We start from the raw sequence: 18,124 nt of genomic DNA, 5'->3' as shown, positions 1-18,124 counted from the left end.
ATGAAGGTTGGCTTTAGATGTCAGTGATTAATGATTTCCTCTTTTTTGGTTGTATAATATTTGCATATTTAAACATGTCTATTTTTGACTTGAGTGTTGCTGATTAAAAACAACATGCTTAGTGAAATGCATGCCATTCAAATCATTTCAAAAGTATTCATAAAAACAGAATGCCCATGCGTTATTGGGTTCAGTACACCAACGACTCCCTGCCTGCTTCAGAACATGATACGTCACCCAGGTCACCCTTCACTGTGGAGACCCCCTAATGGCCTCTACTGGAATTTTCTCAACAGATGGAAATCTTTATCAAGGATGGAATAAAGAGAGCAGCCCCTTTAATATCTTCTTTCTTCCTCACTCCTTTCCTCAAACGACCAAACTCACCAATGCAACAATGGAAAAAATGTCCTGAAACCTGGTGCTTTAGGAAAACAATGCAGCAGTATAACCAGATGCAGATCCTCCCAGCTTCTGGGATGGTTGTAAAATAACCAGTAAGGTGGTGGAGTTACTGCCTGATGTTTGGAAGAAATACAGAGCAGCAAATAAAGAAACCATTTGTGAAATAGTTTTTCTTTTAGAACAAGCTTAACAACCTGATAAAGAAGTCTGGTTTGGTTCTGGTTCTGGGGGAGACAGTGGAACCTCTGGAGATTTTCATGAAATCAAGAAAATGATGGGCAACCCTGACCATCCTCTTCATCAGACTGTCATACAACAGCAGAATGTCTTCAGTCAGAAGCCTTTTAGACCATAATACAGACTGCTTTAGGATATGCATCATGTTCACAGCCATCAGTCTCTGCAGCAATGCATTAAAGAATCTTAAATAATATGACATACTACATTTAATTTTGGGATCAAAAAGGATGATCTGAATTGAAATGAATGTTACGGGCTGGTCCATGTTCTTTAAATCAGGCCTCAAGAGGATAATCCAGAGTTTGCTGCTTTGATTTGAACTCTTTACAGTGGAGGGTTTAAAGACTTTAAACTATAATTTTCAAGAATAAACAGTCCGTAAAAAATACAAGGGGGTACCCAAAAGTTTTTAGAATGACGCTGCTGCACGCACAGTTTTCGTAGTACACGATTCTGCCGCTAGTTATTTGTTCCACCACGCCTTCTCAATCAGTGTGCCAAGCGGCGTTGATGTGGAAGGTTTCGTCTACCCGCAGTGATTTTTCTTGTAAGAGCTGTTTTGTCCAGCCGTCGTTTTTCTTCATGGAGAAATTCTATGAGCAGCGCGAGGCTGAAGCTTTGCTTCCTGCTCGGGAAAAAAGCATCGGAAACCGTTCAAATGTTGAAGACCGCTTACAAGGATGACGCTATGTGTCAAGCTCAAGTTTACTCGTGGTTCACCTGCTTTAAAAATGATGAAATGTCAATTGATGATCAACCGATTTTTTCCCGAGCAGGAAGCAAAGCTTCAGCCTCGCGCTGCTCATAGAATTTCTCCATGAAGAAAAACGACGGCTGGACAAAACAGCTCTTACAAGAAAAATCACTGCGGGTAGACGAAACCTTCCACATCAACGCCGCTTGGCACACTGATTGAGAAGGCGTGGTGGAACAAATAACTAGCGGCAGAATCGTGTACTACGAAAACTGTGCGTGCAGCAGCGTCATTCTGGAAACTTGGGTACCCCCTCGTACAAAGGCAGAACTCCATGTTTAGACTTAATGCACCGACTGCAGTAAACAATCCATTTATTCTCAATATGATTTCCAGACGCAGATGGTTTCATTATATGATCCAGGCTGTGATGGAACTGGAGCTGTTTCATTGTTATGATGGGCAGGAGACAGAGATAAACTCTGAGCCCTGAGCTCAGCTACAGAACCTGCTTTCTGACACAGACCCCCACTCTCACCAAATACTAAGTCTTTTCAAAGCTCAAGTTCTTCTTCCACAGCTTCATGCCTGTGCTGTCCTAAAGGAGTCAAAGGTTGCACAAGGTCAGACAGTCAAAAGTTTATAAATTACTCTAACGCCCACAAAGATTCAAGGTTCAAGTTCAAGTAATTTGTGTAAAAGTCCAGGTCAAATTCTCTGAAAATGTGTTCAAATCAAGTCTAAAGTCATAATATCGGTGACTCATGTCTGACTTGAGTCCAAGTCCCAAGTTCCCACCTCTGTGACATTTTAAAATCTGACTTAGTTTACCTATTAAGGTAATCAGACAGTGAAAGTCTGCTTTGGAAAAAATAAAAAGAATGACCTTTCTAAAAACTGAAGCTCCATGTGGAACCTGCTAGAATGTGTGTATGGAGCTTCAGCAGCACGGATGCTTAGAACTTTGATAAATGGCTTTAGTTGTTCAAATGCCAGCTTTGATCATCAGTGCATCATCTCACTTTGCTAGAGTGCATGTAAATCTAGTTGTTGATTTTAACAAGATGAGATTTACTGTGGCAGGGACACTCATCGTCTTCCCCCCCAGGGGAGGAATAAATGCAGAGGCTCCAAATTCTGCTGGCATCTCTTAGAACCAAGTGATCCAACAAGTAGGAGAAAAATGAAAATAAGAGGAGGTTCATTATTAGGTAGACAAGGATGCTGTCCTTCTTGAGGTTGTCTCACCTCTCGCTTCTCTAGCTTTCAAAACCAATAAACATCCAAACCGTCCTTGTGTTTGTCATCAAAATGCAGCTGATTGCATCAGACTTGAGAAAGATGGAAAATCTCCTTTGAAGTGTTTAGTAGAAATGAAGGATGGACAGATAGACTTTGTGAAGAGAAGGTTCTTCAATTAATGTGGCCCTGCAGCATGGGAACGATTCCTTAAACTGTAATAGTCCTTGTTAGAATGAACTTAGTTTAGTAATAAAAATACTATTTTTATTCTAATGATAAAATGTCCCATTTTGTTATCATCTTGTTACATTGTGGCATTAAATCCAACCATTGGACTGTAGATGTGGCAAAGCTTAGAATTTGTTAAAAATCATTAACACATTTTGCATCTTATTAGTATTGTATGCGGCAGCATGAAATAGTGCATAATAGTAAGCAGGATGGAAAATAACATGGTTTTCAGCAATTCTTTGCAAATAATTTGCAAGGTATGGTGTGTATTTCTATGCTTCTGCTACCACCATGTATCACTACTGGAGATCTTCTCCATGAGACGGAGTCTTAGTGAAGAACGTAACCCTGTTTTAAACTTTTCCACAACGTCTGCTGGGTCCCTTGGTCTCTAATGTTCTTCAACAAACCTCTGAGACCAGAACCAGAACCGCTGAAGGTAACACTTTATTTGAAGGGGGGTGAATGTCATGACATTGTCATGAACATGAATAAGCCTTTAGGAATATGTATGACTTGTCATAAAGCTTCATTCAGTAAATTATGACACTTTTAATACAAAGTTTACATTATTCAAAATGTCTTTGTTATGACAACTTGACATTAACCAAGAAATCATTACTGTGTAATAACATAAAGTTACCTAATTGTTAAAGTGCAATCAGTAATACTTTTAGAACAAATTTATATCAGTAATGATTTCTTGGTTAATGTCAAGTTGTCATAACAAAGACATTTTGGATAATGTCAATTTTGTATTAAAAGTGTCATAATTTACTGAATGAAGCTTTATGACAACAGTCAAATATTCATGAAGGATTATTCCTGTTCATGACAGGAGTTACGTCATGTTTATGACAGTGTCATGACAGTCTTATCCACCCCCTTCAAATAAAGTGTTACCCAGCTGAATTTAGATCCAGATGGTATTATACAGCTGGACTCTGTGTAAAAACCATTAAAACACAGTGTGTGGTTGTAACATGACAAAATGTGAACACACTTTAAGGCGTCTCTGCATGACACAGTAGCCTCTTCCAGCATGCTGTGCGTGTGTGTGTGTGTCTGTGTCTGACTTTGTATTTGACAAAGTATAAGGCCTATTTGTCCAACAATGTTGTGAGGACTGACTGCTCTTTAAGGCCCCGTAAGAGGAAGTGCTATTTTTGTTATGGTGTGAATAAAAATGTAGGTTATACATAGGGTTAGGCTACAGAAATGAAGGGAAATCAATCCGAAGCTGTGAAGACAGAAAGACATACTGTGTGTGCATTTGTGTGTGTGTGTGTGTGCGTGCGCGCACGCGTGTGTGTGTGTGTGTGTCTGTGTGTTCTCACCACGGTAGTAGAAGAGGCACATGTCAGACAGCACAAACCACCTCTTCTTCCACAGCTTCATGCCTGTGCTGTCCTAAAGGGGTCAAAGGTTGTACAAGGTCAGACAGTCAAAGTTTAGAAATTACTCCAACACCCACAAACACACACCATTTATCTCTCTTCACTCTGTCCATTCTGACAGGTTTTACTTAGCAGTTTTCCTCTTATCCTCCTTTATTTTGTTTGCATGGAGCTGAGGACCAGATCCTCTGCTCTGTGCCACCACTACCTGTCACCACTACAGCAACAGGTATTTACCAAGAGTCACACTCTGCCATTCATATTGATACGGCCTCTGGGCAAATCCTCCTGACATTTCAACATGGTATTTTACCTGTTGGTGGAGGTAGGTTGGGGATGCTTTGAAGTGAATTGAGTGCCATCTCAGAAAAAAATTAGGGACAGTATAGCAAGCCCTGAAGTGGAGGCAGAGCTAATGACTGCACATATAGTTGGAGCAAGTTGAATTGTGTTCTGTAAGGCTGTCCTTAAGGGAGTAAGCTGCTCAAACAGTGAGCTGGAAATATCTTACAGTGACAGGGTGGAAAGGTAGCAAGACGATGAACCAATGCAGAGTCTATAGTTTAACAACAGAACTCAGGATTCAGTATGTTCAGTATGAACTCTTTATATACAGAACTGAACCAAATTTTCCTCATTCTTTCTTTTCAACTACATGTGAAAGGCATTACATGTTTATGTTGTATGTTACATTTTACACTGTTTATGTTGAAAAACCAGTACCTGTTTATAAAGCCAGTTTTTCTTGACCACAGGGGCATTAAGGTTCCGCTTGATGGAGTTGGATCTCTTGCCGAAATTGTGTACTTTTTTGGATGACCTAGAAGGCTTCCAAAGCACAAAAATGAAACTGAATAATTAATACATACAGGTTCTTACAGACTAAAGGCCAAAATTGACTGAAACTGAGATGAATATTTCTGTAGTTGACGGTGCTCACAAATAGGATCAGGCTTGAGTGCAAACTCCTTAAGATCCTTAATAATATATCAGACTTAGACTCTCCCAGAATAAGTCACATCATAATAGAAAGTGGACACAAAGAGAAAGATTTCACTTCCTCATTTTTTTAAGTTAAAAATCTCATAATTTCCTGCAGCTTGAAAAAGATCTACTTCTGTAAATTCATATTCATATTATAGTTTAAAAAAAGAACATGTTTTCACTATTCACAGAGGAAGGTGAGGGAAGGTTCTCTACCACCTTTGCTTCCTCATTTCATGCCATCATTTAGTGTCCATAAGAAGCAGAATATATTAACCTTTTTTAATCAGTGAGCTTACATCAAATTAAAGTTACAATGAATTTATCCATCCATCCATCCATCCATTTTCTTCCGCTTATCCGGGGTCGGGTCGCGGGGGCAGCAGCTTCAGTAGGGAGGCCCAGACTTCCCTCTCCCCAGCCACTTCTTCCAGCTCCTCCGGGGGAATCCCAAGGCGTTCCCAGGCCAGCCGAGAGACGTAATCCCTCCAGCGTGTCCTGGGTCTTCCCCGAGGCCTCCTCCCGGTGGGACGTGCCCGGAACACCTCACCAGGGAGGCGTCCAGGAGGCATCCTGACCAGATGCCCGAGCCTCAACTGGCTCCTCTGGATGTGGAGGAGCAGCGGCTCTATTCTGAGTCCCTCTCGGATGACCGAGCTTCTCACCCTATCTCTAAGGGAGAGCCCAGCCACCCTGCGGAGGAAACCCATTTCGGCAGCTTGTACCCGTGATCTCGTTCTTTCGGTCATGACCCAAAGCTCATGACCATAGATGAGGGTGAGAACGTAGATCGACCGGTAAATCAAGAGCTTCGCTTTTTGGCTCAGCTCTCTCTTCACCATGACGGACCAGTACAGCGCCCGCTTCACTGTAGACGCTGCCCCAATCCGCCTGTCGATCTCCTGCTCTCTTCTTCCCTCATTCGTGAACAAGATCCCCAGATACTTAAACTCCTCCACTTGAGGCAGGACGACCTCCCTGACCCGGAGAAGGCACTCTACCCTTTTCCGGCTCAAGACCATGGCCTCGGATTTGGAGGCACTGAGCCTCATCCCGGCCTCTTCACACTCGGCTGCGAACCGCTCCAGTGAGAGCTGCAGATCATGTTCCAATGAAGCCAACAGGACCACATCATCCGCAAAAAGCAGAGATGCGATCCTAAGGCCCCCAAAATGGATCCCCTCAACACCTCGGCTGAGCCTAGAAATTCTGTCCATAAAGGTAATGAAGAAAATCGGTGACAAAGGGCAGCCTTGGCGGAGTCCAACTCTCACCGGAAAGGAGCCCGACTTACTGCTGGCAATGCGGACCAGACTCTGACACCGGTCATACAGGAACCTGACAGCCCGTATCAAAGGGCCCGGTACCCCACACTCCCGGAGTACCCCCCACAGGGCCTCCCGAGGGACACGGTCGAACGCCTTCTCCAAGTCCACAAAAGACATGTAGACTGGTTGGGCAAACTCCCAGAACCCTCCAGGACCCTGCTGAGGGTGTAGAGCTGGTCCAGTGTTCCACGACCAGAACGAAAACCACACTGCTCTTCCTGAATCCGAGGTTCGACTATCCGATGGACCCTCCTCTCCAGGACCCCTGAATAGACCTTACCAGAGAGGCTTAAGATTGTGACCCCTCTGTAATTGGAGCACACCCTCTGGTCCCCCTTTTTAAACAGGGGGACCACCACCCCAGTCTGCCAATCCAGTGGAACTGCCCCCGATGTCCATGCGATATTGCATAGTCGTGTAAGCCAACACAACCCTGCAACATCCAGAGCCTTAAGGAACTCCGGGCGGATCTCATCCACCCCCGGGGCCCTGCCACCGAGGAGCTTTTTAACCACCTCGGTGACCTCCCCATGCTCAGCTTCCTCAACAGAAGGCATGTTTGTGGGATTGAGGAGGTCTTCGAAGTATTCCGCCCACCGGCCCACAACGTCCCGAGTTGAGGTCAGCAGCGCACCATCCCCACTATAAACAGTGTTGGTGCTGCACTGCTTCCCCCTCCTGAGTCGCCGGATGGTGGACCAGAATCACCTCGAAGCCGTACGGAAGTCTGTCTCCATGGCCTCTCCAAACTCCTCCCACGCCCGAGTTTTTGCCTCAGCGACAACCCGAGCCGCATGCTTCCCATCAGCTGCTTCTGGAGTCCCACAGGCCAAAAAGGCCTGATAGGACTCCTTCTTCAGCTTGACAGCATCCCTCACCGAAGGTGTCCACCAATGGGTTCGAGGGTTGCCGCCGCGACAGGCATCAACAACCTTGCGGCCGCAGCTCCGATAAGCCGCCTCGGCAATGGAGGTACGGAACATGGTCCACTCAGACTCAATGTCCCCCACCTCCCCCGGAACGTGTTCGAAGTTCTGCCGGAGATTAGAGTTGAAGCTCCGTCTCACAGGGGACTCCGCCAGACGTTCCCAGCAGACTCTCAGTACACGTTTGGGCCTGCCAGGTCTGACCGGCTTCCTCCCCCACCACCAGAGCCAACTCACCACCAGGTAGTGGTCAGTGGACATCTCCGCACCTCTCTTCACCTGAGTGTCCAAGACATACTTCCGCAAATCCGATGACAAAGTCAATCATCGAACTGCAGCCTAGGGTGTCCTGGTGCCAAGTGCACATATGGACGCCCTTATGCCTGAACATGGTGTTCGTGATGGACAATTCGTGACGAACACAGAAGTCCAACAACAGAACACCACTTGGGTTCAGATCAGGGGGGCCGTTCCTCACAACCACGCCTCTCCAGGTCTCACTGTCATTGCCCACGTGAGTGTTGAAGTCCCCCAGTAGAACAAGGGAGTCCCCAGGAGGGGCACTCTCCAGTACCCCCTCTAAGGACTCCAAGAAGGGTGGGTAATCTGAACTGCCATTTGGCCTGTAAGCACAAACAACAGTCAGAACCCGTCCCCCCACCCGTAGGCGGAGGGAGGCTACCCTCTCATTCACCGGGGTGAACCCCAACGTACAGGCGCCCAAATGGGGGGCAACAAGTATGCCCACTCCAGCCCGGCGCCTCTCACCGTGGGCAACTCCAGAGTGGAAGTACGTCCAGCCCCTCTCAAGGAGACTGGTTCCAGAACCAGAGCCATGCGTCGAGGTGAAGCCGACTATTTCTAGCCGGAATCTCTCAGCCTCGCGCACTAGCTCCGGTTCCTTCCCCACCAGAGAGGTGACGTTCCACGTCCCAAGAGCTTCTGCAGCCGAGGATCAGACTGCCAGGGTCCCCTCCCTTGGCTGCCGCCCATAGCACAATGCACCCGACCCCTTTGGCCCCTCGGACAGGTGGTGAGCCCATCGGAAAGGGGACCCACGTCTCCTCTTCGGGCTGAGCCCGGCCGGGCTCTGTGGGTAAAAGCCCGGCCACCAGGCGCTCGCCATCGTGTCCCACCTCCAGGCCTGGCTCCAGAGTGGGGCCCCAGTGACCCGCGTCCGGGCGAGGGAAAACGAAGTCCAAAGTTTGTGTCTATCATAAGAGGTCTTCAGGCTGCACTTTGTCTGGTTCCTCACCTAGGACCTGTCTGCCTTGGGTGACCCTACCAGGGGCATAAAGCCCCAGACAGCATAGCTCCGAGGATCATTGGGACACTCAAACCCCTCCACCACGATAAGGTGGCAGCCCAAGGAGAACCCAAGTGAAAACATGTTTTCACTATTCACAGAGGAAGGTCAGGGAAGGTTCTCTACCAACTTTGCTTCCTCATTTCATGCCATCATTAAGTGTCCATAAGAAGCAGAATATATTAACCTTTTTTAATCAATGAGCTTACATCAAATTAAAATTACAATGAATTTAATGTGATGTAATGTTGCTCTTATGAATGAAATATATTGAGCTGTAACACCAGCAAATCCATGAAGTGTTTGAAGTAAAGTCACAACCCAAAGTAGCTTTCATAGCTGATAAAAAGCACCAACAGAGACAGATACATGTGTCACTTCAAAGGAAAGATATTCTACATCTTTCCTGTATGTCAGCTTAGTAATGCAGGTGACAGGGGCAGATGTGACTAAACTTAGATGAAAGGAAATTGTGAATCCCGTTTTATTTAACACATCACCATGTAATGAGGATCTGTTCAGTTTCGATTCTATTGTTTTAGTCTTAACAGCAACTAACTCTTAGCAACAGATAAGAGACAAACTCAGAGACAACCCAGTTACCCTCTCTCTTCTATTGACATGAACAATTCGGTATTGTTCACGTCGATTACAGAAATTGATGACATTGACATTCGAAGAAAATCCAGGGACTATATCAGTTTATTTAAACCAAGATTAGGTTAGAAATGCACAGTTAACTTCTTCTAAGTGCTGCAAATACTGCAGAGTAAATATTGTGTGAAAGGCAATACCCTGGTAGATGAGGTGGTGGTGACAGTAGTGACAGTGGTAGCTGGGCTGCCAGGGAAGGTGCTGTAATCTGAGCCGCCAGTATAGTTAGAGGCCTCACTCATGATGCTCATGGGACGCTCTTTCTTATCAGTGCTGCTTTCCTGCTCTGCTGAAGCCTTTGGAGCTGGTCTGAAAAGAGGCACAAGACAGAAAGTGCATTTGAACATGTTCTGAAAAAATGTTTAAAATATATCATACACACTGACAATTATTTTGGCTGATAAAGTTATCATTTGTAAAATGTTATGTGAGGAAAGCAAGCATAGAAAAATAAATAATTATTATAGTTGCTTAAGATCACAGTTATCCTTGAGTTCAATTCAAGCTTGAAAATATGTAAACGCCACGTCTTTTTAACAAAGAAAGTTGTTCGCCAAGATTCGGATTGAGCTTACAGATCTAAACATGTTTTTTTTTTATTTGCTTATAAAACAGGGATCCATCTCGAATCTTTGGAACCATGTCAGATTGAATATACAAAAAAACCAGTATGTCCATATATACCCTAATTTTATTATTTAAACAGATTAGACTAAAGACTGGGATAAAGCCAAATCATAGTCCTGCTAGCAATTGAGCATCTCTAGCCTTTGATGCAAAAATCAATAAATAATAATAATAATAATAATAATAATAATAATAATAATAATACTTTATTGATCTAGCACACAATAAAAAAGGGGAGAGGGGGTCAGTGTTGGGCCTTGATGAGTATTGTGGACACTCGGCCTCATACACAACAACCCAAAGCAGACTGTTACTGACACATTTCTATCACAACATGGATCATCTTTTTCTGTTTTGTCTTAGAAGTTCTAGCTAGACTGATTCTTTAATGGGACTGGACAACATGAACCAGTCTCCCCACATTAGATACTTGGGTAAGATGTGGTTGGCCAGGACTCTGTCATTCATTTTATGATTTCCCATTCTTTAACCATTTAGGGCAGCTTCTTACTGATAAAGATCTAAATACTTTGGTTTGTTTGTTGCTTTTTTGCTTCCCACCCTTTAGCATAATAGATAAAGTATTTATTTGCTACTTAATATAACCTGGTTACCATCAGGTGACACAGAAACAAAATAATCAAGATCAGCTTTCTGATCTTTTAGAGGTCATAAAGCTGTGGCTGACTGGTGTTTGTGCTGTGTAGTGACTGGTCACACTACCAAGCTGACAGGATTGCTGCCAATCTTTAAGTCTTCATTTGCCTGCAAAATAACCCAGGACTGTTGTAAACCAATTACCCTGCACCTTCATCTCATCACAAAGAGCCCTGCTTCATTCTCTTAATGAAATTCTCACTGCTGGGACCATTTAAAAGTAAGCAGAGCAAAGTGAAAGACAAGAACGTCTGGCATGAACAAACATGAACAAAGATGTATGTGTGTGCCAGAGGGATAAGCTATAAATAGAGGTAAAGAAAGCAGAAATCCAGAATGGAGGACGGAGATGGTGCCTGAATCCAGCTATTAGTCTGTGATTGATGACTTAGACATATGCTTCTATTTTTAATCAATTACTTTTCAACACGGTCTGACAAACTAGGAAAAATCTATTGCTTTTTGGCCCTAATTGAGTAGAGGGACAATGTTCGAAGATGATAATATAAGTTGCCTAATGGGATTAAAACAACCAAGTGACAGCTTTGCCTACAAGTTGGAATTTAGGCAGATTGAATCAACAATGAGAGCAAACAGTGGCTTCAATCTCATTAGTCATTAGTATGATAAATGTTACTTCACTTGCTTACTTCTGATTTAAATTAATAATATGAATCAGTTTATTCTTCTCATTATTTATTATTTCAATGAGACTATTATATGTATATATATATATATATATATATATATATATATATATATATATATATATATATATATATATATATAAATTCCCTTCTCACCCTTCATGGGTGGTCTCTCTCTCTCTCTCTCTCTCTCTCTTTCTCTGTCTCTCTTTCTCTGTCTCTCTCTCTACCAGAGGCCTGGGAGCTTGAGATTCTCCTCCAGTATCTTGGCTCTGCCTAGAACTGCACATTTCTGGACTGTCCGGTTGGTTCTCCATTACCATCTTGTCTGTCTGGATCTGGAAGTCCCACAGGATCTTAGCTCGGTCATTCTCCACTACTTTTCGGGTTGTTCCCCACTTTGATCTCGGGGCTTCCAGTCCATATTCTGCACAGATGTTCCTGTACACTATGCCCACCTCTTGGTTATGTCGTTATATATATATACTCTTCATTATTATAAAGATCAAAATAAAAACATGCTGGAACATTCTTAATACTAAACGTTGATCTATATGTGTGTTCCCAGTAATATTTTTGCAAATGCTCCTGCTTGTGTTCTGATAGGCTAAATATGTGAGCCAAGACAAAGGCCTTTAAATGTGCTTAGCATGAAAGATGTTGCCTGCTGCAGGTTGGAGATTAATGGTGACAGCGAGAAAGAGTTAAAGCGTCAAGGCTGCTAGAGAAGCTGGAGCTACAGCAGCACTTTCAGTCAGCTAAAAAATTACCTGATGAATCCTTCAGTGTAATGGTGAACAAACTTTCCTATATTCAGTCTGGATGTAGGGTAAGGAGGGAGAGATAAACAAAATCATATGAATCAATTGGTGACTACTGGAAACAGACACACACGTTACATGAAATATTTAAGCACAAATTGTCATTCTCCTGAACAGAGGTCTGCGATGGACTGGCAACCTGTCCAGGGTGACCCCGGCCGCCTCTCGCCCTTTCTTTGCTGGACATGGGCTCCAGCACACCTCCTGAGCCCACTGGGGACAGGAGTGTAAGAAAATGAATGGATGAACAGAGATGTTTTAATGTTTTCGAGGTCACTGTGGCTGTGTGGATAAAGTAGTCCTCTTGAGATTTTCCACATGTTGATGTGCCCATGGGCAAGGCACTTAACCCCAAATAGCCTACCGATCTGTGTATCGGTGTATAAATGTGTGTGCGAATGGCTGAATGCGACTCTAGTGTAAATCGCTTTGAGTGGTCAAAAATGATTGGAAAAGCGCTATATAAGTTCAGTCCATTTCCATTTACCATTTTAATGTTTTCCTGAAAATGTCCACATTATTCATTTAAAGTGATGGTAATTATCTATTTGCAGTCCCAGACATGACCTGAACTTTCCATCAACCAGACACTCTGCAGCAGCCAATCTTTTATTTTTCTGCATAATTCTTGTGAGTCTTTGTTTCTCCAACTTGGACCATCACGTTGCCTGGCTTGTCTGTTGTACAAATGAAAGGAAGATCTGTTAATAATAGGACAAAGGCAATATAAAAAAGGGAAAAAAACGGTTTTATGAAAGGCTCATATCTGGCCTCCAAACCTCTTTGGATTGGGTACAGAAATTACATCCACTACAAAACTGAACACAAATTTATCAATGTATATAATAAATTAGAGATAGACATAGGCTACATTAACACTGCAGCCTGAAATGACTCAAATCCATGTCTTTGCTCTTATGTGATCTGTATCTGTACGACCAGGCCGCTTTCATCTGACCTCAACAAACATCACTACTTTACCCTGGTACGCGCAAGAAGGAAGAAAAACAACAGTCATGGCAGACCATAATGAGCATTAAGTTGTTAAAGTGCTGGTTAGCTCATTTTCAGCTCCTCGTTGCTGACTCCTCCCATTTGATCCAATCAAATTCCATTTAGTCCCGTTACATCCCGTCTCTTCCCTGGTTTACCCTGCTGGCTTTTTCCATTGGATTTATGTTTTTGCTCTGCTCTGGTTCCCTGCTGTTCCCTGTGATTTTTATTAGTTTTTGTTTATCATTTTCATTCAACTTTTAACTCCATGGTGTCGAGAAAAGTCGAGCTCATCCCACTTCCCCATGCTGGAGATTTTAGTTTAATAGTAATAATAAATAAAATTACCTTAAAATTAATTACACAGGTGACATCAAGACCCAACAGTAGAGTCAGACGGTAATAAAATGAATCTGGTTGTGTGTGTTGTTATTGTGTCCTGCAAACTTTGTTTAATTCTACTTTTTTCTATTTAATCATAAAAAATCAAAGTCAGGCAGAAAGAGAGTCATGAAACAGGAAAAGCTGGTTTCCTGAAGAAAGAGGAAGTTTCTTTCTTGCATCAGTATAAAAATAATTCAGACCATTCCTTATTTTAAAACATTAAAGGTTTTTAAAGAATAAAATCTGAACATTTTGAGAGATTGGATAAAACCCAGAGTAAAATACTTAAAATAATGACTTATAATTATGCCAAATTAATATTGGTTTAACCAGTGGTTGATGTTGGTTTGATTATAAGAATATTTACACTTACTCTTACACTTGTGGAAGTACTTAAAGGTGAAACAAGAAACTGTAACATGATATCAGATAATTACAATAATGGATTATCATTGGTTTCTTTTCAGAAATGTCTGTAATAACTCACATTATGATTATAATAAGGGTAACTAATGTTATTATAACATTATAAATGAATGTTAAATCAGAGAAACTAAAAGGTTATAAATGTGACTTTGACATTGAACTTGAAAAGGTGTAAAATGTTGTAACTGTAATTAAAGGTCACTGATGTGTAGGAGGTAGATGGTAGGTGAAAGGTGAAAGGTCAGGGGAAAAGAGGAACTGATGGGAGATCGGAGGTGACCAAGGCCTTATTGCTAAACTTCAACTTTCCTAAGAAAAGGTTGGGCAAGCAACGGGCGTAGGAGGACTATTGAGCAACTTGGGGACATTAGAACAGAGATCCGGTCATAAGGTCTCCAAGGTGACGGATATGAGATCATCTGTCCAAGCAGTCAGCCAATGAGAGGCACAGCAACAAAGCTAGCCAATGTAAATGCACCAAAAGGTGGATAAACCCTTTATAAGGTGGGTGCAAAAGAGGAATCTTTGGTTGGATCCTTCAGGCAGCTTCGAGCCAAGACGGAGATGGACAAAGAACTCTGCAGCTGAAGAAGAGCCGGGGCCACAGAGCTGAAGACTGTTCTGCACATGGGGACCAACCCGTTAGCCCCGCAACATGTGGCTTCAAATCGCACTTCTCTCAACAGCTGGGTTTAGACCCCCAAAGACCAAGACCAAGGCAAAGATGAAGATAAAGACAAAGACAAAGAGGAAGAACTGGTGTGTTCCTTCCGTGGGACCAGGAAGATCGTGAGACGAGGAGAAGGGAGCTACAGAGCTGCAAGACAAGAAGCTGAGGACCGCTACGCGCATGAGGAAGTCACCCTGATGCCCGAGACCTGCCGCTCTAAGTCAGTACTCTTCCTGTACTGGGAACCTCCTGCTGCTGCAACACCTTCTTCATCATCAGGCCAGTTCTGGGGTTCAAAATGCCAAACTCTGTCCGTCTCTCTCAAAGTTTCCCTTTTTTATTTCTCAGTGTCAGCATTAGGGAAAGATAGGCTAGATTATTGATTTTACTTATTTGATTATTTCTGCTACTGAATTAAGCTGTACTGACCCTTGCAAAATTGCCTTACTAATAAAATAATTAGCATTTAAGAAAATCTAAAAGATGTTGTGGACATTCAATTAATGAGTCACCTTAAAGTTCTTTGATGGTTGTAAAATAGCTATGAAGTTTGATTCTGGGAGGAAAAAGTAGAAATGTTTTATAGGTTGCTTTTAGCCAAAACTAAAACACCCTTGGGACTCGCCCGAGTCACTAAAACCAACCTGGTTCAGTAACAAGTGCACGTTGTAAAAAAGAGAAAGAGCGACCGTTAACAGGTGACCTCTGTGAAACTAGTATTGCAGGCTGCTCAATCTGGCTAATTCACAGGGTGAAGAAGGTGGGACATCTGGATGGAGGTCGTTAGAAACCAGGCTAGTCTTTCTCGACGCTTAAACAGAGTTTACTCAGTTCTGAACAGGGTAAAATCCCATCAGATTTAGAAAACTCAAATTACCCGTTAGATGGAGAGCAGCTGCACATCTCCCTCCTCTGAGAAGAGGAAGTAGAGAGAGAGAGAAGGGGAGGGAGGTGTTGCGCAACAACAATGGTTTGCTGCTGTCTCTCTGCAACTGGACCCTCTTTAAAACTACACATCATGACACCAACATTACAGGGAAACCATTTATCCGCAGCCATCGGTGGCCATGCTTATCAGTCTTCTCATTCATGGCAGGCTCTGCTGTGGGTGAAGAGAAGGGATGTAGCGCAGCACAGAGCAACTTGGTAAACAGCACAGTTACAAAGAATTGAATTCTAGTTTACTGACCTTGGTTCTATGAAGTCTCAAAGCCTTAGTTTGTAAGTATTTCCAAACTGACAGATGTCTGGTGTGTTCTCATCTGGTTTTAAAGTTTTTTAGATTGGGGAATGATATGAGGTCTTATATCATCACTTTGGATTGTCAGACAAGTTGTATTTAAGTAGTTTCTTGATACATCAGGTCTGACAGCAATATCAGGTCTGGATTTTATGAAAGTTAATCCCAATATTGGGTCAATTCAAGGGATAGGTATTTCACATAGGGGCCAGATCGACTTTGAAAACTGCTTTTAATATTTATTCAGGCTTTCTTTGTCTGGAAGGAATTTTTTGATTATCTGAAATATTACAGCTATGGTGTGAAGAAAATCTCATAGTATATATATCTCATAGTGCATGTAGAGGACTTAAGAGAAATTCCTTCTGGGACAAAATTTCTGTTTTGAACTATAACACACACTGCAGGTAGTGCGTCATTTCATGCTGTTTAAAGCTACTGAGTTTTTATGTTATTTAAGTGAAGTAACAGATTGGGCTAAATCTTAAATACCTTTGATTTTGGCCTGGGACAAAATCTCTGTAATATGTGACCATCACTAAACAAAACATCTATGAACCCTTTTTGAGCTCCGCTGAGCAGCCACCCCTCATAAGATAGAGTCATACACATTCTGGCTTGTTTGTTTTTTTTTTTTGCTACTTATGACTTATGTGTTGAAATAAACTTTTTCACAAAGGCAAAGGCCTGAGATCATGCAGGTTTGATAATTGCCAATCCTGCAAATCACATGGAAAGTACACATTACAGCCCATCAAACCTTCATCTTTAAACATGTGATGTGTGGTGGAACAAGTTGAAATTCCCATTAGCAGGCAAACACCAATTAAACACTTTTCATTAATCATGAGTTTTTCACCTACATTCTGCTTAACTGGGTTAAAAATATAAATAACACAACTGATTCACATGACATCCACAGAGAGGCACCGTGGTGTTTTCAACAAGGAGAGGTAAGAGCAAAGAGATAATTGGGATGGGAGTTGAATTGGGTGTGTGTATGTGAAAAGAATTAGTGAGTCAGAAATGGAGTGAGAAAACTGTTCCCACAGTGAACTTGTTAGCAGTCGAAATGAAAAGTGTTGGTAATGTTTTGGTCATGTGTGAAGATAATCAGAGCTGCATGCCTTATAGATGAAAACAGTTTTTTAGAGGTGTGGTGTGTAATCACAGATTTGTTCTATTTTGTTGGTTGTGTAGGATTTAATTGTATATTTCTTTTACAATATCATCTTCCTGAATGTTAATTTTCATTGTTTACTGGTTATCCTTGAGAGGCAGAACACACACTATATTGTCAAAAATATTCGCTCACCTGCCTCGACTCACATATGAGTTTAAGTAACATCCTAATCCCTAATCCATAGGGTTCATTATGATGTTGGTCCACCCTCTGTAGCTAGAACAGCTTCTGCTCTTCTGGGACGGCTGTCCACAAGCATTAGGAATGTGTTTATGGGGATTTTTGACCATTCTTCCAGAAGTGCATTTGTGAGGTCACATACTGATGTTGAACGAGAAGGTCTGGCTCTCAGTTTCTGCTCTAATTCATCCCAAAGGTGTTATATTGGGTTGAGGTCAGGACTCTGTGCAGGCCAGTCAAGTTCATTCACACCAGACTCTTCCATCCATGTCTTTATGGACCTTGATTGTGCTCTGGTACACAACTCATATTCAGCCCAGCTCCAACTGTTCCCACAAAGTTAGGATCCTGGAATTATCCAAAATGTCTTGGTATGATGAAGCATTCCAAGATCCTTTCACTGGAACTAAAGGAAAACCAACCCCCTCCTCCAAACTTTACACTTGGCACAATGCAGTCAGACATGTACTGTTCTCCTGGCAACCACCAAACCCAGACTCATCCATCAGATTGCTTTATGGCTTGGATGCAGCTGGTAACCATGGAAACCCATTCCATGAAGCTCTCTGTACACTGTTCTTGAGCCAATCTGAAGGCCACATGAAGTTTGGAGGCCTGTAGTGATCGACTGCAGAAAGCTGGCGACCTCTTCACACTATGCGCTTCAGCATCCGATGACCCCGCTCCATCGTTTACGTGGCCTACCACTTTGTGGCTGAGTTGCTGTCGTTCCCAAACACTTCCATCTTTTTATAATACAGATGACAGATGACTGTGGAATATTTAGAAGGGAGGAAATTTCACGACAGGTGGCATCCTATCACAGTTCCATGGTGGAATTCACTGAGCTCCTGAGAACGATCCGTTGTTTCATAAATGTCTGTAAAAC

General features: G+C 42.7%; 1 protein-coding gene across 21 annotated transcripts in view; it reads right to left on the bottom strand.

Annotated features, from left to right (window-relative positions):
* Positions 1-18,124, bottom strand: part of LOC103459572 (pleckstrin homology domain-containing family A member 5) — a 182,558-nt gene that overhangs the window by 86,111 nt on the left and 78,323 nt on the right. For 16 of the 21 annotated variants that reach the window (XR_014085978.1, XR_014085979.1, XR_014085977.1 and 13 more), the window contains 4 exons: positions 12,109-12,156; positions 9,548-9,716; positions 4,933-5,037; positions 4,150-4,222 (listed from right to left, as the gene is read on the bottom strand). Coding sequence is in view for 16 of the 21 variants with exons in the window: in XM_081603665.1 (XP_081459791.1) it covers positions 4,150-4,222; positions 4,933-5,037; positions 9,548-9,716; positions 12,109-12,156 (395 nt within the window). In the remaining 5 variants the exon portion in view is untranslated. Of the gene's footprint in view, positions 1-4,149; positions 4,223-4,932; positions 5,038-9,547; positions 9,717-12,108; positions 12,157-18,124 lie in introns of those variants that run through there. The other 5 variants (XM_008401236.3, XM_008401235.3, XM_008401228.3 and 2 more) reach the window with 2 other exon arrangements.

This window comes from Poecilia reticulata, chromosome 23, assembly GCF_904066995.2.
Source record: "Poecilia reticulata chromosome 23, P_reticulata-male-v2, whole genome shotgun sequence".
Classification (NCBI taxonomy): Eukaryota; Metazoa; Chordata; class Actinopteri; order Cyprinodontiformes; family Poeciliidae; genus Poecilia; species Poecilia reticulata.
This window is presented reverse-complemented; position numbering and strand designations above follow the sequence as displayed.